Source organism: Eublepharis macularius, chromosome 3 (genome assembly GCF_028583425.1).
Source record: "Eublepharis macularius isolate TG4126 chromosome 3, MPM_Emac_v1.0, whole genome shotgun sequence".
In the NCBI taxonomy this organism is placed as follows: domain Eukaryota; kingdom Metazoa; phylum Chordata; class Lepidosauria; order Squamata; family Eublepharidae; genus Eublepharis; species Eublepharis macularius.
In genome coordinates this window covers 152,598,538-152,621,403 of record NC_072792.1, presented here as the reverse complement: position 1 = coordinate 152,621,403, position 22,866 = coordinate 152,598,538, and the positions used below count along the sequence as shown (strand labels likewise).

The 22,866-nt window shown below is 45.3% G+C and overlaps 1 protein-coding gene across 2 annotated transcripts in view; it reads left to right on the top strand.

The window, feature by feature from the left end:
• The window catches only part of FRY (FRY microtubule binding protein), a 255,784-nt gene that overhangs the window by 188,870 nt on the left and 44,048 nt on the right, over window positions 1–22,866 (top strand). For both annotated transcript variants that reach the window (XM_054973031.1, XM_054973032.1), the window contains exons 40-47: window positions 6–204; window positions 3,935–4,056; window positions 4,927–5,114; window positions 15,059–15,153; window positions 17,741–18,342; window positions 19,138–19,235; window positions 19,324–19,494; window positions 21,706–21,846. In XM_054973031.1, coding sequence (XP_054829006.1) covers window positions 6–204; window positions 3,935–4,056; window positions 4,927–5,114; window positions 15,059–15,153; window positions 17,741–18,342; window positions 19,138–19,235; window positions 19,324–19,494; window positions 21,706–21,846 — 1,616 coding nt within the window. The remainder of the gene's footprint in view (window positions 1–5; window positions 205–3,934; window positions 4,057–4,926; window positions 5,115–15,058; window positions 15,154–17,740; window positions 18,343–19,137; window positions 19,236–19,323; window positions 19,495–21,705; window positions 21,847–22,866) is intronic.

The following is a 22,866-nucleotide window of genomic DNA, read 5'->3' as shown; positions in this document are numbered from 1 at the left end:
GCCAGGTGGCTTTGACTTTTTGAGGGAATATCAGTCTTCTCCTGTGCCAGACTCTGGCCTCAGCTCCAGCTCTACCTCCTCCAGTATCAGCCTTGGAGGGAGCAGTGGAAATCTCCCACAGATCACCCAGGAGATAGAAGACATGGACACAGCTGGGGAGATGGATGAAAAGGCAAACAAGTTAATTGAATTTCTGACCACCAGGTAATCAAAGGCAGAACAAAGATATAAGCTGCTCTCTTTAAGCACTGCTGTATATATTGTGAAAGATTGTCTCGTTATAATTGCAGCACAGGGTTCAGACAAGCATATAATCTTAACAAACTCCCAAATATTTTCTAAATACTAATAAACTATAACTTTTTAAAAAAATTGCAAAAAGCTAACTATATTCTGTTCCAGAAAGAACTCCTGGAGGAGCTGCCTTCCATAATAATAAAATGTACTGCATTTATGAAGAATAAGAAAATGTAATTAGGGTTTAAAGATGACAGATCTCTGGTTCTTTGTCCTAAATTCCTGCAGAACTAGAATAAAGTAGAGTGCTGGTCTTGAACAGTTGCACCCAGTCTAAGCTGGGTCACACCAATGGCACCATCACCAAGTTTTTTTCAGGGTGAGGGCAATATTGGGCTGTACCTTCTTCATGTCTGTTACAGGAGCTCTATTCTCCTTTTATCTGATAACTTTTGTAAAAGTAGGACAAACCCTACCTAAAAATTACAAGTATGTTCAATGTTGCAGTTTGGTTTAAAAGTGGGTCTGAAATGTTTGACGATTACTGCTGCAAAGAAGTGTTAAGGAAAACACAGAGTGAGAGTAGGTGCAATGAGAACCAAAGAAGAAAGCAGTAAGCTTGGAAAATCTAGAATCTGAGTTCAGAATAAATTGGTTCACATCATGGTACGAAGAGAGCTCACAAGCATAATAAACCAAGAACTAGTAGCTAATTTCCAGGCTGGGGTCTAAACAAGAGAGAGATATTCATGGGTAAAAATTGCATTCACAGCTGGATGTCTGTTGTTTTGCTTTAGCACTTGTTTGGCTTTAGGGGTTCCTCCTGCTGAAGATAGAAGGTTGTTTTTCTTTTTCTTTTTTCCTGCTGTTTCAAGAGTAAGAAGAGCTGTCAGATTGTCCCCTTTGTTTAATGAGGAGAACCCCTAAGGGTTAGAAAGTCTTTAGTGACATTTAATTTAACAGGAACTACTTTACAAAAATGTATCTCCCTAAGTCAGTGTTTCCCAACCAAAGTTCTGTGAACCCCTGGAGTTCCTTGAGAAATCATGGAATAAATAAAAAAAAGTTTAGGAATTCTGTGAAGAATTCCAAATAACCATCAAAATATTCCCATTATTAAGGTTATATTTGGTTGTATTGTGTATGTGTTTGTTTCGTATTGTTACAGTACAAATGACAATAATTTAGCAGTGATTGAATGGCATTCCCATCATCAACTTTTTCTGGCCTAGAAATGTTTTCATAGGTAGGGGTCCCTCAGAATTAAAAAAAATTAATTTAGGGGTTCTGCCATGGAAAAAAGGTTGGGAAACTGCCATAAGTCCTTGAGCTGTAGTAATCCATCTGTTGGTGCTTTTTGGAATTAGCACTTTCAATAAGAAATCAATTGCAGCTTGAGAATGTTACTGTTCAATGTTAGGACAGTTTTCCTTAGTTTTCTTCAAAATTGCTTTTTTGTTATGGACAGAAATGTCTCTTTTTAAAAGAAGAAGTGAGAATGATCTTTGTAAGGGGTGGGGGGAGCAGGAATTGTTTGTCCAGCCTACAGCAACGAAGATGCAGCAGGTGGACCTACCACAGTGTGGCAGGCCAGAAGATGCTTGCCTTTGGCTGCCCTAACCACAGGATTGAAAACAGGTTGGGCAAATGCTGAAACTGTAATGATGCAGCAAGACGCTATTTGGCTGGTTTTCTTAGCAATTAGAATGTATTTCTTCTTCTCCCTAACTGGGTCTTGCAGTGCTGCCTTAGAGCCAAACTACATGAGACGAATTACACGCATACAACACATGAAAGCACTTACATGTATTTACCCATTGCTATCCTGTTCACTCACCACACTCCACTTGATCCCATGCTTGGACTGGCATGTTGCTTCCCCATTCCTCCCAGATGACAGATGGTATCCCATGATGCACCTACTTTTTGCACATGCTCAATCCTTCCTCTGTAGCTTTTCTGAGAGGGAGACGTATTGGGGGGGGGGAACCAGGTTTCCTGGGGAGGGGTGCTAAAAACAGGGGTTCCACACTTCTGCTGAGATTCTTGCAGCTTGGCCCACCAGGAAGGGGGGCATCTATGCAAAGCAAGGTGGGCAGTGCCCACTTCAGGAGCCATGGCAGCATTTCTGGCTGTCAGCCAGAATCAACTCTTCCCTGTCTGTCTGTCCCCAGCCACCTCCGATTTCCATTATTCCCTATGGGGGGGGACTATGAGGCTATCCAGGGGGATGGAGGTGGCATTTTGCAAAATTAATCTACAAAATTTTCAGGGGACCTACTGCTAACTGTCCTCTAGAGACCCCCCAAGTTTCAGGGAGATTGGGCCTTGGGGAGCCATTAAATGTCCCCCCAAAGAAGGTGCCCCCAGCCACCCCATTTTTCCTATTTTGGAGAAAAAATGACAGCAACCGCAGAAACCCATAGCTCATGCCTTCCCCAGGGTCCAATCTCCCTGAAACTTGGGGGGGGGGTGTCTTTAGAGGACAGTTAGGAGTAGGTCCTGTGCAAATTCTGTGGGTTTTTCTTGCAAAATGCCACCCCAGCCCCCTAGATAGCTCCCCTTGTTTTCCCCATAGGGCATATTGGAGATGGCTGGGGACACCTTCCTTGGGAGCCCATAAAATGCCCCCCCCCCAGAGTCCAATCTTCATGAAACTTGTGTGGGGGGATCTTTAGAGAACAGCTAGGAGTAGGTCCCAAGCAAATTTGGTAAAATCCAGTCCTAAAATGCTTCCTCAGACCCCCAGAAACCCCCAAATTGCATTTCCCATTGGGAACAATGGCCAAATTTTACCCAATTTGCTCTGTATTGCCAAACTGAACTGGAGAATGAGTACCCCCCACCCCCATCCTTTTCAGGTTCATGTATCAGATATGTTTCTGCACTTTTGCTCAGATGCTTAATTGGGTTGCCACGATCTTTCTTCCCACCTCATCCCGACTGAAGACGTTGCATGGGGGGGAGGAGGAGGAAGTTCAGTGTGGAAGAGGGTGCAGGAAGGAGGAGTAGGGAGGAGGCGGCATCAACTAGAAAATGGGAGAATTTAAAATATGCCATCTTAAAAGCAAAACAGCTTGGGTGTAAGCCAAGGGCAAAAAAAGGGGAGAGGGAAGTGGAAGCCACCCAAAACAGATGCTCTGCAATGGCGACTCGCTGATTACAACCATGGACACTCGCAACTGCGACTATACATTACCTGACACGTGCACGGACTAGGGGTACAGGAATTGTGTTCACTCGTGGTAAAATGGACACAAGCAGGTAGGAACAGGCATGATTCTAGACACTCACATAGCCTCGTGTAATTCGACTCGTCTAATTCAGCTCTCAGTTGCCATCCCCCCAATAGCTAATTATCCACACGAGATATGTAGATTCATAAAAACAGTTGCCATTTTAATAAAAACTTGAATTTAATTACATTACTAGAAATACGTATTTCCCTATAAATATTTTTTTCACAAAGTACGCAACTATTCCCAAATTTCTTAAGCTAAGTTATTGTTACAACTTGTTGTTAACATGGATTCTATCTGATTTTATTCCTGAAGAAGTTAAGTGGATTAAATCAATTTGTATCCAATACCTCATCCATAATTTATTTGTATGGATTGTATATGCATTCTACTGCTTTTAAACAAGCTGTTTTAATTTCAGCATTAAAAGAAATACATGTACATTTTGTTCTTTTAAGGGCATTTGGTCCACTTTGGTGTCATGAAGATATCACCCCCAAGAACCAGAATACCAAGAGTGCAGAACAACTTACCAATTTCTTGCGCCATGTTGTATCTGTCTTTAAAGATTCCAAGTCAGGTATTTAATATTTTTTTAATGAGCACCCGTAAAAGGGGAAAATTGCTACATCAAAATTAATTTTACTGTGTTACTTTAGATAATTCCTTGTCAAAAGTGCATTAAGATCTTTAGCAGGAACATTGTCTTTGCCCTTCTTACCATTGCTAATAGTCAATAAATCACCTCTCTTTGCAAAATTAAAATGGTAGTATACCTCCCGCATCCCAATACTGTTTTCCTGGGAAAAAATCAGCACTTCTGAACTGCTGTAAGTCCTGCCCTTGGAGTCACCAGTTTATCCTATGGAAATGACAATGAGGGAAGAGTTTAATAAGCTCCCCCATGACTGTATTGTCGAAGGCTTTCACGGCTGGAGAACGATGGTTGTTGTGGGTTTTCCGGGCTGTATTGCCGTGGTCTTGGCATTGTAGTTCCTGACGTTTCGCCAGCAGCTGTGGCTGGCATCTTCAGAGGTGTAGCACCAAAAGGTGTACACCTCTGAAGATGCCAGCCACAGCTGCTGGCGAAATGTCAGGAACTACAATGCCAAGACCACTGCAATACAGCCCGGAAAACCCACAACAACTATCCCCCATGACTGCTTTGTCAGAAAATTGAAGACTTTCTGCATCTCATCTAATTAATCCTCAGTAGGAATGGAGAAATAGCTCTAGGCCTTCGCTTAGCCTTTTGTCCGTAGTAATAATGTAGATCTCCTCTCCTGTAGATATCACCACTTAGCTCTTCATCCAGGAGCTTGACCATCTAAGTCTATGGAAGCCTAGTCTTTCTCATTTCAACTGCAAATCAAACTCTGCCAGATTCCCCATTAATTTCTGTCTGTGAATATTTTAAAGCACTAATGTTGTTTTCCCCCCCTCTGATTAGGTTTTCATTTGGAGCAGCATCTTAGTGAAATTGCTTTGCAAACAGCTCTTTCCAGTTCCTCAAGACATTATGCTGGCCGTTCTTTCCAGATATTCCGTGCTCTAAAGCAGCCTCTTTCTGCACATGCATTGTCTGATCTCCTTTCAAGATTAGTGGAAGTTATAGGAGAGCATGGAGAGGAGATTCAGGTACACAGAAGCTACTCTCCTGCATACTTTGCAACCTTTTGTAATTCTCTGTTCATCTTCGTTCTTCTGTGCCTCCACACATGGGGACTGCGCAGGCGCAGGCCAGCCGCCGGAGAATTTTCTAGAGCTTCCATGGCTCCGAAGGGGCCGTTTGTCGCGCGCCTCAGCGACCGTTTTCCCGCCCAAACGGTCACGTGATCCTCCAGCGACCAACGGCCCCTTCCCTCAGTTCTCTTCTTGCCGCCGCTTGGAGAGAACGTGAGCTTCGTTGCTCTGTGCTTTTTTGTGCTTCGTGCTTTATTCTGACTGATTGCTTGGCTTTTGACTTCGGACTTCGTGACCTCGACTATTCTTCGGATCTCGTTTTGGACCTTGTTGTGGACTCGGTAATTTGACTCGGACTGTTTCTGACCTTCCTTTCGCGTGCCCCTGAAGATGGCCTCAAAGGCTCTCTTCAAGCATTGCCTCCAATGCCACACGAAAATGGCCAAGACCGATGGCCATGAACTGTGCCTGTTTTGTTTGGGGGAGACCCATAATGTGTCGGCCTGTAAGATTTGCCAGGGCTTCACCAGCAAGGCCCGGCAGGAGCGCAAGGCCCGACTGAACTCCTCCCTGTGGCAGAAGGTCATGTCCGGAGGCGCACCGTTGCCCTCCCCCAAGGCCGGCCCTAGCCCCTCTGCCGAACGGCATTCAAGAGCTGGCTCAGTGGCCTCCGCGAGGTCGGGGTCGAAACCGCGTCCCCCGAGTACCTCGGCGTTGAGAGCGGCCTCTCCAGCGCAGGGACCGGTGCGGCCGCCCCGTAGCGCTTCATCTACCAGGTCGGATCCAAGACCAGCTTCGGAACCGAGGATCCTGGTACCGAGTCCCCGGTCGGAGCCGACGACCGGTTCGATTCCGATCAAGGCGAAGAGGTCGAAGCCGAGGTCCCCTTCGAAGGCGAGGAGCGCGTCGGTTCCGAGGTCTTCTTCGGAACCAGCGAAGAAGAAGAAGACCAAGCATCATCGGTCGCCGCGTCCCGCTCCTCAGGAGGAGGTCATCGTGCTTCCTCACACGCCTTCCCCTCATCTGGGCTCCCCAGAGCCAGAAGACATCTCCGTGCCGGTGCCGGATCCGATGGCCTTCGAGACGGTGCCCGCAGAATTCTCGTCGGGGCCGGAGCCGAGCCCGCACCGTCGGAGCCGACCATCGCTTCCCTTTCGGTCGCCGAGGCTGGAACTGAGCCCGTCTCCTCGTCGGAGCCGTCCGTCGCCTGCCCGTCTGTCTCCGCCTCCGGTCGGTCGTGAACGGCATGGTTCCGGGGACAGTGTCCGATCAGTCCGGTCCGCTGCGTCCCGGCATCGACAGGCTTCCTACCTCCCCTCGCCATACCGTTGCCAATGGGAGGGGGCACCTGCGGGCTTCTCCGTGTCGGAACCGAGGCCTTCGACATCGAGGTCGGCGTGGGCTCCCCCTCCGCTCCAGGTTCCGGAATCCCAGCTCGGTTCCGATGAGGAGGATGTGGAGAGCTTTGGCTACCAGTCGGAGTCCTGGTCCGAACCATCGCCAGCTGAGGAGCTAGTGCCATCGGCGGACTCGCCATTCGAGGACCTCCGCATCTACGCCGACCAGATGGCAAGGATGGCCAAGGCTCTCGAGATGGATATCTCTTCGGCAGTCCCCCAGACCAAGGACAAGCTCCTCAAACGTATTTACGGGGACAATCCGGCGTACGTTGGCTTCCCCATGCTCGAGGGTATTGAGGTGATTGTGGAGAAGGTGTGGCAGGTGCCCTGTGATCAACCTCCAACATCCAAGCGCATCGAGCAGCTTTACAAGATCAAGCAGGGCACCTGGCCGGCGTTGGTGAAGCACCCTCCACCTTCCTCCTTGGTCACAGAGGAGTTCAACCCCCGACGATCGGGTCACTCCTCGGTGCCTGCCGATAAGAAGGGCAAGAAGCTGGATGCCATGGGCAGGCGCCAGTACATTGTCTCTTCACTGGGTCTGAGGATCGCCAACTACCAGACCATCATGGCAGGGTACCAGCTGTACCTCTGGGAGAAGTTGGCATCCTATACCCGAGACCTCCCTCCTGAGCAGAAGGCTGTGGTGTCCCTGCTGCAGACGGAGGCTGTGAAGCTGTCTAAGCAGCAGATGAACGCTGGGAGCCACACTGCTGACACTGCTGCTAGAGGGATGGCGTCGGCGGTGGTCCTCAGGCGCCACTCTTGGTTGCGGTCGACGGCCCTGTCCCAAGAGGTGCGTTCCAGGGTGGAGAGCATGCCCTTTGAAGGGGACTCGCTGTTCTCCAAGTCCACCGACGAGACCCTGAAGAAGAAAAAGGAGGACAGACAGACGGCGCGGTCTTTGGGTCTGGCTCCAGTGGACAAGCCCTCCTCCAGGTCACGGTACGCTCCCCGGTCTGGCCCTTACCATTACCAGGGCAGATACCAGCAACAGCGGCCGGGCTACCAGCAGTATCCTGCCTACCAGCAGCGGCCTTACCCTCCCGCACAACAGCAGAGGAGGCGTCGGCCCTTCAAGCCTCGTCAGGCACAGCAACCGGCCCAGCAGAAAGATCAGCAGGGCGCCGGGAGGCAGTACTGACGGGTCGCGCCAGCCGTATCCCCGAACTTTTCGGACAGACTTAGTCCACTCCTCTCTGAGTGGGAGTCAATAACATCTGACTCATGGGTCTTAACTATTGTTGAACTGGGGTACGGGCTGGAGTTTGTTGAGCTGCCTAGATGCGGTTCACCCCTGACAGCTGTCAATAACACTATGGCCGAGCTGGATGCGGAGATCGTGTCGCTCTTGGCCAAGGGTGCTGTGGAAGAATTGCCCTATGAGGACTCCGTAAGGGGTTTCTTCTCTAGGTTCTTCCTGGTCCCTAAGAAGGATGGGGGCTTACGTCCCATCTTAGATCTGAGGGACCTTAATACCTTCCTCAAGGTGACCAAATTCAAAATGGTTACGTTGGCGGCTGTGATCGCCTTGCTGAAACAGGGAGATTGGTTTGCGGTTCTTGACTTAAAAGACGCATACTTTCACGTGGGCATACGGAAGGAGCACAGGAAGTACCTGAGCTTTGTTTACCGGCAAAGGGTTTTCCGGTATAAGGTGCTCCCCTTTGGCCTGTCCACTGCCCCACGAGTGTTCACTAAATGTGTGGCCCCTGTGGTTTCCTTCCTACGGGAAGAAGGCTGTACCATCTTTCCGTACCTCGATGACTGGCTCATCGTGGCTGAATCGGAGTCTAGGCTGGTGCAGGACATTGCCTTGGTACTTAGCACTTGCCAACGCCTGGGGCTCCTGGTGAACTTGGAGAAATCCAAGCTGGTGCCCAACTGCAAGGTGTCCTACATTGGTGCACTGTTAGACTCTGTGGAGGGTAAGGCTCTGCTTCCCTTGGAGAGGGCTCGGTCCCTAAGGGGTCTAGTGTCCATGTTTAAAAGGAACTGGTTCCAGTCTGTGCGCACTATCCAGTGCTTACTAGGGCATATGGCAGCGGCCACCTCTGTGGTGCCTTTCGCTAGGCTGCGTATGCGCCCTCTCCAGAACTGGTTTGTGCGGAGGTACGATGCTCTGCTGCACCCTCCGTCCCTCAAATTCTCTATCCCGAGGGTCATCCTCTCCTCCTTGGACTGGTGGCTGTCTGATGACAACTTGTTTAGAGGGACCCATTTTGGGTATCAACACCATGACATCACGGTTACCACTGATGCCTCTCTGTTGGGATGGGGGGCTTACTGTGGTGATGTGTCTGTGCAGGATGTCTGGTCTGACAGGGAAAAGACCCTCCATATCAATGTGCTTGAACTAAGGGCCGTTCGTTTCGCACTTGTGTCTCTTACAGCACTACTGAGAGATCGTCAGGTCTTGGTGCAGACGGACAACACGACTGCCATGTACTACGTGAATCAGCAGGGGGGCACAGTGTCCATGGCCCTGTGCCGGGAAGCCACACTCACTTGGCAGTGGGCTATCAAGAACGGCGTGTCGCTCCGTGCTATACACGTGGCTGGGTCAGACAATGCCCGGGCAGATGCCCTCAGCAGGGTCCCTTTGCTGGACCACGAGTGGGAACTGAACGTAGAGTGCGTTGGGCCGATCTTCCAGATGTGGGGTCATCCAGTGATAGACGTGTTCGCCACTGCGGCGACCGCCAAGGCCCACACGTTCTGTTCCAGGGCAGGGAGCGACCCCCTCTCTATTGGGGATGCCTTCCAGTTTACGTGGACGCAGGGCTTGCACTACATGTTTCCTCCATTCCCCTTGATTCCCAGGGTCCTGTGCAAGATAGAGGAGGACGGGACGGACTGCATCCTGGTGGCCCCCTTCTGGCCACGGCAGGTTTGGTTCCCGAAGCTCCTGCGGATGTCCCAACGGACATATGTGAGTCTGCCCCCTCGGCAAGACCTTCTCCTAAACGGGGGCCTGGTCCACCACGATCCCAAGAAGCTGCACCTGACGGCTTGGCGGATCGTTCCTCCCCGATAGGCTTTACTGACGAGGTACAGAGGGTCCTCCTGAATGCTCGTCGGCCATCCACTAGGCGCGCTTATGCGGCCAAGTGGCGCAGGTTTGAGCTCTGGGCACTTGCCGGAGGAGTGGTGCCCGATAGCAGTCCCTTGGGGGTTGTGTTCGAGTATTTGTGCCACTTGCGTGGCCAGGGCTTGAAGGTGTCCTCCCTCAAGGTACACTTGGCAGCGATATCAGCTGCTCACGCCCGAGTAGAGGGTGCTACGGTGTTTTCTCACCCACAATCCCGCCAGTTCCTTAAGGGCATGTACAATCTTTACCCACCTGTGTCGGCGCCAGTGCCTCAGTGGTCGCTGTCCTTGGTGCTCTCACGTCTCATGTTGCCTCCATTTGAACCTATGGCTACATGCCCCTTGGATATGCTATCCTATAAGGTAGCATTCTTGGTGGCCGTCACATCGGCCAGAAGGGTCAGTGAGCTGTCAGCACTGCGGTCTGACCCTCCCTTTCTTGTGTTTCATCCCAACAAGGTGGTCCTGCGTCCCTGCCTCGGGTTCCTGCCCAAGGTGGTGTCCGCCTTCCACCTCTCGCAGGAGATCTCACTGCCTGCATTTTTTCCTCAACCTTCCTCTAAGGGGGAAAAGGCCCTCCATTCCCTAGACTTGAAGAGGGCCCTAGCCTATTACCTGGATAGGACGAAGGGATTCCGCTCCTGTCCTCACCTGTTTGTATGTTTTGGGGCCAAGGACAAGGGTAACAGGGCTTCCTCACAAACCCTGTCTAGGTGGATTGTGACGGCCATTAGCAAGGCCTATTCCCTGGCAGGGGTGGCTTGCCCGCTTCATGTCAGAGCCCACTCCACGCGGTCCCAAGCATCCTCTTCGGCACTCCTCAGGGGGGTGCCCCTGGTTAACATTTGTAAAGCAGCCACATGGTCCTCTGCAGACACCTTTGTCAGGCATTACGCCGTTGATGTCAATGCGGAGCAGGATGTATCTGTGGCTAAGGCTGTCTTACACTCCCTTTTTTCCTGAGGGAGTCTTGGGATAACCTTCTTGGCGTATCTGCTGGGTACCCTTGAGTGAAAGTGTGTATATATGTACCTGGGGGTGTGTATATATGTAAATATTGAGTATTTATGTGTCCTTACACAGTTTTTTTTTACATAGATGTATATATGCATATCTATTTATTGTTATTCTTGTTTGTTCAATAAAATTGTGTTGGACTTCACCCCCACCTTCCTTATTGTGTGAAGCTTGGTACACTCCCATGTGTGGAGGCACAGAAGAACGAAGATGAAAACAGGGTTAACATACCTGTAACTTATGTTCATCGAGTTCTTCTGTGCTGACACACAACCCTCCCTCCTACCCCGCTGTGAACTCCAATGCACGATATTGTGATGGCTGTAACGGAAATTGGTGTTTTTAAGGTGTTATGGCTGAAGTGTGTTGGTCAAGCGGCGGCAAGGGAGAACTGAGGGAAGGGGCCGTTGGTCGCTGGAGGATCACGTGACCGTTTGGGCGGGAAAACGGTCGCTGAGGCGCGCGACAAACGGCCCCTTCGGAGCCATGGAAGCTCTAGAAAATTCTCCGGCGGCTGGCCTGCGCCTGCGCAGTCCCCATGTGTGTCAGCACAGAAGAACTCGATGAACATAAGTTACAGGTATGTTAACCCTGTTTTATCTACTTTGACTGTTATTTATCTGGCCCCTATGGTAGAAAGGTAGTTACGCTGTTATTATTAAATATACATTTATTTATTATGTATACATTACTTCTTTATTATTTATTTTACTTATTTTAAAAATTTCTGTGCCACATTTCCACTCAAATAATGTCCCCAAAGTGTCAAACATCAAATCATTACAACATTTAAAACATTAAAATAGCATTTAAAATAAAGTACGTATAAAATATTCAAACAGTTCAACAAAAACATATAAACATACATAACATTGCAACCAGGGAAGAGAGCCAGTAACAATTATTGGGGATACACAAAACAAAACAAAAAGTCTTTATCTGCTGGCAGAAGACAACAATAGAGGGAGACAGATGAATCTTCCTGGAGATTGCATCATGACCAAGAAAGTCCTTTCTTTAGCTGCCACCCATGTAGTCTCAGATGGCAAGGGCAGTTGAAGCAGGCCTCTGAAGATTACCAGGGTGGACAAGTAGGTATATATAAGAGAAGGTGGCTCTTCAAGCCAGTTAGGGCTTTAAATGTCAATACAAGCACCCTGAATTGAATCCAGAAACAAATTGGTAGCCAGTGTAGATGGACTTACGTGGATGTGATATGGTCCCTGTGACCCACTCCAGTCAACATTCTCCCTGTAGCATTCTGTACCAACTGTAGCTTCATACGGTCTTCAAGGGCAGCTCCATGTAGAGCGCATTGCAGTAATCAACTCTAGATGTCACCAGAGCATGTGCCACAGTGACAAGGTCTTTCCTGCCCAGGAAGGCCACAGCTAACTTACTAGTCAAACCTGGTGAAAGGCATTCTGGCTGGTGAAAGACACCCCTGTATTATGTATGCATTTATTTCTTTTAGAAATTCTGAAAGAGTCCTGATAAATATCATGAGAACAAGAGCAACACAAAAAATGCTGGATTTTATTTTTATTATGGCATTTACTAAAAAAAATCAAATATTTATTTTTGTATTCAGGAAGGACAGTTCCCAATCTTAGGGCCATACTAGGCTAGGTTTTCATAGCACAGAAGCTTTCAGGAAGAAACAACCTTGAATTGCCCTCCCTGGAAAACTTGTCCTACTAGACTGAAGTGGTGGGTTGACCCATACAATCTGACTGCAGCTGCTATTACTTGTGATCCTAAGAGTAGCACACGTTCAGGGCTGAAATCTTCCAGACAACATTGCCTTCTCCATTATTTTCAGCTCACTAATGCAGGATTAAGCATTATAGGAACCACAAACATCTAATCCAGAGGAGTTAGCCGTGTTAGTCTGTAGTAGCAAAATCAAAAAGAGTCCAGTAGCACCTTTAAGACTAACCAATTTTATTATAGCATAAGCTTTCGAGAATCAAGTTCTCTTCGTCAGATGCCTGATCAAAACTGGGCAGATACAGAAGAGGAGGGGGAAAGAGAGGGAAAAGGGAGGGGTCATAAATCACAAGAAGGCAGAATGCAATTAGCATAGAGGCAATCAACATTCCTTTGCTTGGAAATGTAAACATTTCCTTTTGGTGTGCAGTCAGTTTGTAGCAGTGAAGGTATCCAATTCCTATGTAGTATAAGCCTTCGGTAACCACAGCTCTCCCTGCCAGTTGCATCTGACAAAGAGAACTGTGGTCCCCGAAAGCTCACACCAGGCGTCCCTGGGCTCCCCCAGATCACGCCTCTGTAAAGAGAATCTGTTACCTGTGGTAATGTGATAACCATTCATAGTCTCTATTCAGTCCCCGCTTGACAGAGTCAAATTTGCATATGAATTCCAATTCAGCAGCCTCCCGTTGGATTTTGTTTTTGAAAGGTTTCTGTTGAACCACAGCAACCTTTAAGTCTTTGGTGGAATGTCCTGGTAGATTGAAGTGTTCTCCCACTGGTTTCTGGACGTTTCCATTTCTAATGTCAGATTTGTGTCCATTTATTCTCAAGCCTTACGTTACAACCGTATCTGCTCCAATGCTCTCGACCGAGACTCACACTTAAGAGATTTACAACAAGCATTTTTGGGACTACAGTACCCACCAAATGAAGTGAAGAAACAAATTAACAGGGCCAGACTAGTACCCAGAAACAGTCTGCTCCAGGACAAACCTAAAGGAACTAACAACAGAACACCACTGGTTGTCACCTATAGCTCCCAGCTCAAACCCATCCAATGTATCATCAGTGAGCTACAACCCATCCTGGAAAATGATACCTCTCTCTCAGAAGCCCTGGGTGGAAGACCTTTCCTTGCCTACAGACAGCCCCCCAATCTTAAACGACTTCTCACTTACAATCATGAATCAGCCAGCAGAGTCACCAGCACAGGTACCAAGCCCTGCAACAGACCCAGATGCCAGCTCTGCCCCTATATCTACCCAGGGAATACAATTACAGGACCCAATGGCATCAACTACACTGTCTCTGGCTCTTACAGCTGCTCATCCTCCAACCTGATATATGCCCTCATGTGCCAACAATGTCCCTCTGCTCTGTACATTGGACAAACCAGCCAACCTCTACGCAAAAGAATAAATGGACACAAATCTGACATTAGAAATGGAAACGTCCAGAAACCAGTGGGAGAACACTTCAATCTACCAGGACATTCCACCAAAGACTTAAAGGTTGCTGTGGTTCAACAGAAACCTTTCAAAAACAAAATCCAACGGGAGGCTGCTGAATTGGAATTCATATGCAAATTTGACTCTGTCAAGCGGGGACTGAATAGAGACTATGAATGGTTATCACATTACCACAGGTAACAGATTCTCTTTACAGAGGCGTGATCTGGGGGAGCCCAGGGACGCCTGGTGTGAGCTTTCGGGGACCACAGTTCTCTTTGTCAGATGCAACTGGCAGGGAGAGCTGTGGTTACCGAAGGCTTATACTACATAGGAATTGGATACCTTCACTGCTACAAACTGACTGCACACCAAAAGGAAATGTTTACATTTCCAAGCAAAGGAATGTTTTGATTGCCTCTATGCTAATTGCATTCTGCCTTCTTGTGATTTATGACCCCTCCCTTTTCCGTCTCTTTCCCCCTCCTCTTCTGTATCTGCCCAGTTTTGATCAGGCATCTGACGAAGAGAACTTGATTCTCGAAAGCTTATGCTATAATAAAATTGGTTAGTCTTAAAGGTGCTACTGGACTCTTTTTGATTTTACAAACATCTAAAAGTAGTATCTTTCTAATGTGTGGGAGATCCGCTAGAGAAATAAGAGAGGATGAAAAAAGCTGACTGAGAAAAGCAGAACAGAATCAGGACTACATTTCTTTCCTGTGTGATGTAATGTGTCTAGTCTTGCTCAGATCTGAGACATTCTGTGCTCTTTTAACAAAAAAAAGTCAAATGACAGGCAGAATTACTCATTGAAGCAAATGAGTGGCATGGTGACCAACACAATTACTGCTTCTACTCATCATTTGGCTAACCTCCTTTGAAGGCCATTGATTTCAATGGATTTAAAAAGGTGTAATTCTGCTAATGGTTGCTCTGTGAATTAGTTGGTTTTTCTGTTTATCAAATATCTGATGTGTTGGCTACTTACCAGAAGTTTCTATCAGTTTCACAATCAACAACATTAAATGGAGCTGCAATGGCAATAGTTAATAGTGGGACTAGAAATCAGACATGATGGCTAATATTACTGAATATGGCTGCAATCTGAAGAATACTTGCTTGTGTGTGAATAAAGTGGGACTTGCTTCTGAGTAAGCCTCCTTATAATGGCTCCCTATGATGGATTGTACATTTATCTCGAATTAATTATTGTTGTACATATTTGCAGGGTTATGTTATGGAGGCACTTCTTACTTTGGAGGCTACTGTGGATAATTTGTATGATTGCCTGAAGAACAGTGATCTTTTGACAGTTTTGTCTCGGTAAGGTTATTCCATCCTAATTATAAAATTCCTTTCAGGAAAATGTTCCTTAGCAAATTATTCCAGAATTCTGTCCCCTGTTAAGCTGCATAGAAAGGCTGAGCTGTAACAAATTTCACTCATCTCATATTTACAGACGAAACTTTGAGAGTATATGAGTAAACTAAGCACAGTTACACCTCTAATAACGTCAGGTTTGGGTGTAGAATACTGTGGATGGTAATTGGAATGGGCCAGATTAGTAGCAACATCACGTAAGCAACATAAGGTTGGAACCCACAGAAGACTTCTGTGGATGGGCCCTTGCACAGCAAGCCTCTGACTGTCACCTCATGCTACTCCTGGGTTCTCCTCTCTAAGACCCGCATTTGGGGGCATTTTGGACTGCCAAGGAAGTCATGTTTGGCAGATGGAAATTCCCTTTGTCTTCAGAAATTGTAAGATCCAACCTATTGGGTGGAGGAATTTGCTGAAATGGGAAGGTGTCCGTTTTAAGGATACAGATACTGAAAAGCTGTTTCCATGGTTTTGTAGATTAGCCTGTCTAGCTCAAAGCCAAACCTACAAGACTGCACAAAGTTCACTGCTTTTACATATTGTCAGAGTTCAGCTGAAACCATCACAAGAAACTTGTAATTAATCAGTCACTTCACTGTCCTTCCACTCACAGAGGAATTATCCTCTTGTCGAAAAAGTCCTTCTGCGAGGGAAGATTCCTCCATAAGCATCACCTATAGATCCAGACAATTGTCAATATTATTACAGGCTGCAACATTTAAGGTCAAATGGTACTTGGCGTCCATTGCTGGTGTTTTTTACTTCATCCTTCACACTTCTTCTGTCACAACCTGGATGTCTGCCTTCAGTGGACTTTAAAGGGGTTTAACTCTCTTTAGGATGGTGCTGTAATATGTTCTTTGTCTACATTAGTCCTTCTATCCATTGAGTGAATGGGGGTAAAGGGAGAGATGGGTGGATTGGGGGTCGGACTGACTGCAGCTTAATTATTTATCTTCTGGCAAATAAACTGTAATCCCACCTCCCTTTTTTTGGATGGAGCTCATGGGAATAAAATGAAGCAGCTGCCATCAGGGCAAACTCTCCCTCGCTGTCACAAGCAGCAGAGGAAAGTCTGTACCTCCACTACAATTGTGTTCCTGACCACAGAATATTGGAAATACTGACTTGTATGGGAAAAAATAAAGTTGCTGTTGTTGGTGAGCGGACAGAATGTGTGTGGTGGGGGGGCAGGGGAGGGGGGATAGGCAACCACTTCTCAGACAGTGGCAATTCCAGTGTTGGTGGAGGAGTGAGGAACTGTTTTTCCCTATCATTTCAGTTGTGTCCCCAATCATAGCAGTTTTACTAATTTATTCATATAGCAGAATTATAGATACCATACTTAGATGGCCCACAAATGAGGTGGTTCTGCTGGAAGCGATATGGAGTGTCGAACTTCTGTGTGTTCTTATGTCTGTGTTTACAGATCTGTGACTCAGTCCTTTGAAAATTCCCCCCTTTCTAATTAATTTATAGCGATGGTCCCAAAAGTTAAAGTCCCCCCACCCCAGTCTGATCCACCTATGTAGAACAAATATCTCAGGGGTCCCCAACATAGTGCCTATGGGCACCATGGTACCTTTCAACACTTTACCTGGTACTTGCAAAGTTGAAAGTGGGTGTGGACAGATAGGGTTTTTGATCAGCAATTGGTGACTGGAGATCTGATTGGCTGTGCAGATCTTTCAAATGTTGCTTTGGCAGCAGCTGCCACTACAGCCCAAAGATCTTTACTTTATGACAGAATGTAAACAGTATATTCATTTTAAAAGGTATCCTGTTAAACAGAGCTTCTGCCTTGAAGAATTACTGTAAACATTATGTTTAATCTCAGTTCTTGAAATTATGTGGTTGGCTGTTCCTTCTGCATCAACTCTTTCGTGACTATGCCATCATCCTGTGTCAGAATTCAAAGGTGCCTGCAGAATCAAAAAGGCTGGGGACCCATGGTCTAGGTCTCCTGTCCCAGTCTAATTAGGACAGATTTTCCTTGGAGAGATGTTATTATCTATGCAGGCTGTTGAAGCTTTTCACTCCACACTGAAATCCTAAATCTAAAAAAAGATTTCAGAATTACTCTTAATACAAATCATTTACAGTAACCTTGATAGTGTGACTAGCAGTGCCCTCCTAAGCAAATGTAGATCCACCTAAGCCCCAGTGGAGATTGGTAACTGCTTAGGATTGCACTGTTTTACTTCTGTTTGCACATACAGCAAATTATGAATTAAAGCTGCTCCCCATTAACTTGTTGGGAAGTGCTTTGCATTTTGCAGTGGGATTCCATGTAAAAAATTCAATGATGTTGATGCAAATAGAGCAGTCCCTAGTCTTGTGAAGCTCCATGCATGAGATAGGAGACCAAAAGAGCCACAACTGCATTCAGTACACAAAAAAATTGTGGAAGTGCAAAACTTGGTTTTCTGCAATCAACTTTTACTTTTTTCCCACTCACTGGAATTGTTGCTTCCTATTACAGATTCAATGAAATCTTCTTCCTTCATTTTTTATTTTATTTTTTGCTCAGTTCTTCTTCTCCAGATTTAACATCAAGCTCAAAACTGACTGCCAATCGAAAGAGTACAGGACAGCTTAATGTCAACCCTGGGGCTGCAAGTGGCAATACTACAGAACGTAGCAGGCACCAGAGGAGCTTCTCAGTGCCAAAAAAGTTTGGTGATATAGACCGATCTTCTGATCCCCCTCGCAGTGCAACTTTGGACAGGATACAGGCCTGTACCCAGCAGGGTCTCTCTTCCAAAACTAGAAGCTCCTCTTCTTTAAAAGACAGTCTGGCAGATCCCAACAATATTAACAACCCAACCAACCTCTTGGCCACCATCTTTTGGGTCGCTGTGGCTTTAATGGAATCTGATTTTGAATTTGAGTATCTAATGGCACTGAGATTGCTGAATAAGCTGCTTGTTCATTTACCTCTGGATAAAGTGGAAAATAGAGATAAATTAGAAAAGCTACAAGGACAGCTGAAATGGACAGACTTCTCAGGCCTCCAGCAGCTGCTTCTTAAAGGCTTCACTTCCCTGACCACCACTGACCTCACTCTACAGCTCTTCAGCTTGTTGACCCCAGTATCTCGAGTCTCCATGGTGGATTCTTCCCAAGCGATAGGTATACATGTGTGTCGTGTGCATATACTTCATTTCTTCCTTTTAAATAAAAAGACAATACAATGAAAGATTTTGTTATCTGGCACTTGATTATTCAGAATGCTCAGTTAACAGACATCATCCCAAAGGCAAGCTCTCCTCCCCCTCATACTTCCTGGGTCTTTGGGCACACATTCCCCACTCTGCTGTTGCTGGGCTTCTGCCAGCTGGTGCTGCCAGCTGATGTTATCATCTGGTGTCTTCTTCCCCCTCACCCTGCCTAGAGCTGTCAGGATCTAAGCTGTTCTGTAGGACTCCTGGACAGCCGGCCCTGTTGTCTGCCTGGCCTGCTTGTAGGATAGTTCAGGGGGGAGGGTAAGGGTCCCACCAGACATGGGAGCTTTTGCCATGGCATTCCCAATGGGGGCAGGGGTGTATCCCTGCAGTTTCCTCTTAAGTAGGGGGCAGGAAAGAGCAATATGCTTGAGTATCCAGCACATTTGATTAACCAGCAATCCTCATTCCCCATGAGAGCCAAATAACAAAAGCTTCTCATTTGTCTGCATTCATTTTTAAACCCTCTGTTACAATATATTACTTAGTTATGTTTTGTCCATATAATAAACTAATAGCTGATTTTTAACACTGACAGCATTTCCTGATCTGTCCTGAGAATGAAGAAAGGGATCATATGTTGAAGTAATATGTCATTTTCTTTTCACACGTGTTATTTGTGATATGCTTTCATTTACAAATATATAAGTAGCTTAAAATCTGGAATATTCATGCTTTCTCTCTTTTTAAATTTTAACTCCAGGGTTCCCATTGAATGTCTTATGCCTCCTGCCTCATTTAATACAGCACTTTGACAGTCCTAATCAGTTTTGCAAGGATGTAGCAGAGAGGATTGCTCAGGTATCAGTGGTGTTTAGTAGTAAATCTTACTACATCCCAAATTTACTTTTGTTTTGCTCTTAACATCGTTTGATGTTCATATTATTAGGTCTGTCTAGAAGAAAAGAACCCCAAGCTGTCAAACTTTGCACATGTAATGACCCTTTATAAAACACACAGCTACACAAGAGATTGTGCAACCTGGGTCAGTGTTGTTTGCCGTTACCTTCATGAAGCATTTGCTGACATCACTCTGAATATGGTTACCTATTTGGCTGAGGTATGTTTTTACAAGTCAACTCTTTTTATCTTCTTCTGACTGGTTTTCTGAAATACCAAGTTCAACATTATAGTCTCAGGTAGGCAATAAATAAATAAATCTTTTTCAATTTCCCAATATCAAATTGGAAATTTGCAATGACTTGGTTTAGAAAAATAAATACGTGTGAAATTTGTGTACCTATGCTGGTACAGGATCAGGAAGTGTGGTTCTTATAATCAGGTCAGAGTCAGAGTAATTCCAGTTAGGACAGTATACGAAGAGCATGTTTCCTAAGGCTGGGGTATACTGAATTAAATTGCCTGAGTTAAATATAATTATCTGTTTGTGTCTTCAGTTGCCCAAATGTTTATATTTATAATGAAACAGACTGCATGTAACTAGTGTTTGCTGACAACACTAGACCAAAATGTTCAGCATCCTGCCAAGAGAAGTATGAACTTGCCTTGTGCTATGCCAGAGAAGTGTGGGAAGCACTACCTATGAGAAATGCTCACATAGGTTCCTGTTGCTAGGGTAATTCATATGGAAGAGCCCTCAGTGGGAAAAGCATCTCAGTCCCCCAGCCTAATAGTTATATATTACCACATAATCTTATTATCTCAGGCTAGTTCCCTGCCATATTTTTCCGTAAGTATCTTGTTAAGTTATCTTCAGACTGGAACTAGAGAAAGCTGTACTCACTGAATTCCATATTGCATCTTCCATCAGCAGAATTTCTAACTGTTGCTTGCTGTAGACTTCCTCTTACATGGTGTAATCTGCCATGAATCTCAATGAGAAAGGTGGGCTATAAATAATGTAAAATAAAAATAAGAAAGCATAAATGGGTTGGAGCCAACAATTTTGCAACCTGAGTTTGCTCGCTAAAGGGGTTTTTGGTGCATTTCGCTTCCTGATGCATTCCCCTTCCCCATTACTTTTGAGAATTGCAGGCTTCTTGAAAGCAAGTGGGATGTGGCATTTGGGGGAAAGAACTGCAGGAGCAAAGAGATTCCAATAGAAATGAGGTGCACAGTTGGTTACAGAGGTAACCAGAAGAGTCATGATCTTGGACTTGGTTCTGGCTCAAGACTTTTGGCTCAAGACTTGGTGAGAGATGTGTTACACCAGTTGGGAACAGTGACCACAGTACTATTGTTCAGCATTCATATCAGTGGAAAGTTACTCTTAAACTTCAAAAAAATAATACTTGATTTCAAAAGAAGGAACTTTACAAAATGAGGGGACTACTTAGATGGAAGCAAAAATGGAAACTCAAAAGAGTCAAATCCCTAGAGGATATTTGGAAGCTATTTAAAACCATACTAACTGAAGCCCAAATAGAATGCATTCCCCCAAATTAGGAAAGGTACTGCCAAGTCTAAAAGTATGACTGCATGGTTAACAACCCAATTAGAGGAATACATGAAAGGCAAAAAGTCTTTTTTCAAAAGTGGAAGGTCTTCCCCCAATAAAGTGAACAGAAGGGACAACAGGGTCTGAAAAAAAGTGTAAGTTAATAATTATGCAAACAAAAAAGAGAATTTGAGAAGCTGACTCCTAAACACATCAGGACAAGCAATAAGCATTTTTTTAAAAAATATCCAGAGCAGGAAACTGGCCAGAGAGGTAGTTGGGCTTTTGGATGAAGAATGAATAAAAGGATTGCCAAAGGAAGATGGGGTGTTGGCAAAGAAGCTAATGGATTCTTTGTTTCTGTGTTCACTGTGGAAAGTGTGGAGCATGTACACAGGCTAAAGCAACTATTTTCAAGGAGGGAGTCAGAAGAACTGAATCAAATTAAGGTGATAAGAGATGAAGTTCTAAACCTACTGGGGAAATTAAAAATCAGTGTCTCCAGGTCCTGATGGCTTACGGTTTTTTGACTTCTTGACTTAACTATACTTAGAAGGGTGTTATTCTGTTAAGTACTACAGTGTTAAAATACTAGAAGTGAACACTGAATTACTTTTATAAAAACATTTCATCCTTTCAAATCCTTGAATATATTCTAATTTTCTCCTTAAAATAGAAAAAAGTCCAGCAAAACTTCTGAAAATCGGAGTTTTTAAAAGGGAGTAGTGCAGAATTAAGTATATTTCCCGTTGCAACAGCCAATATGTTTGGTTTCAAACCTACTATATTCAAACCTAATATATTCATAGTTATGGTGTCTCTTTATATGAAAAGGATTGTGAGTGCACTTGTGTTGTTTTGTTTTTCTTACAGCTACTGGAAAAGGGGCTTCCCAGTATGCAGCAGTCACTTCTGCAGATAATCTACAGTCTTCTTAGTTATGTGGACCTGTCAAACATTCCAGTAAAACAGTTTAACATGGAAGTGCTAAAGACCATTGAAAAATACGTGCAGGTGAATTTTGTTTACCTCATAAAGGATATATAAAGATACGGCTGCTCGGAAATATAAAATATTTGCATAAGATATTAGGAATAGTCATTTTCATGCTTAATATTTTGGTAATTGCCATTTGGCTTATACAGAATATGTGCAAGTGATTGCTGTATAATCAGGAATGCATATAGGCTTTAGCAATATAGTCTGAATACCTCTGAATACCGGTGTTAGGAGGCAACATGAGGAGAAAGCCTTGGTCTCTGTGTCTCTTGTGTTTGCTTTCCAGGGCAATTGATTGGCATCTTAGGATTCTACCATATTTTCATGCATTTACTTAGTTTTCTTGTTTTATGCTTCTTCCAAGATGCAAGTTTTCAAATATCTGAAACATTTTTCTGCAGAGACGAGGTAGCAGAGTGAACCGGGGTGGGGGGTAGAAATAAGGGAAAGGAGAGCAAAGAATGGTAGCCTCAGAAACTGTCCCTTGAGCCCCAAGCTCCAAACTCTGCTGGTTTCGGAGCTTTATTTAACCATTGTGCTGCCAGAATGACATATAGTAGGATGCAGAGAAAACTGTTAGTATAGCATAGAATAAATCCAAGTCAAAAAGAGTCCAGTAGCACCTTTAAGACTAACCAATTTTATTTTAGCATAAGCTTTCGAGAATCAAGTTTCGAGAACTTGATTCTCGAAAGCTTATGCTAAAATAAAATTGGTTAGTCTTAAAGGTGCTACTGGACTCTTTTTGATTTTGCTACCACAGACTAACGCGGCTAACTTCTCTGCATCTATGACAATAAATCCAAGTGCATTTGAAGCATATCGGTACTTCGTGAACTTTGTGAGCATTAATGGCCGATTCCACACTACCTTGTTTTAGCGCTAGTTTTTCGCTGCTGCCGCGCTACACATTCCTCTGTTCACACGTTTTTAAAAAAAAAATCGTAATGGTATCGCTACGGTATCGCAGCAGACCACCGTGATTTCATTGCGCTATGAGCTCATTAAATCGTCCATCCCATAAAGCATCACCCA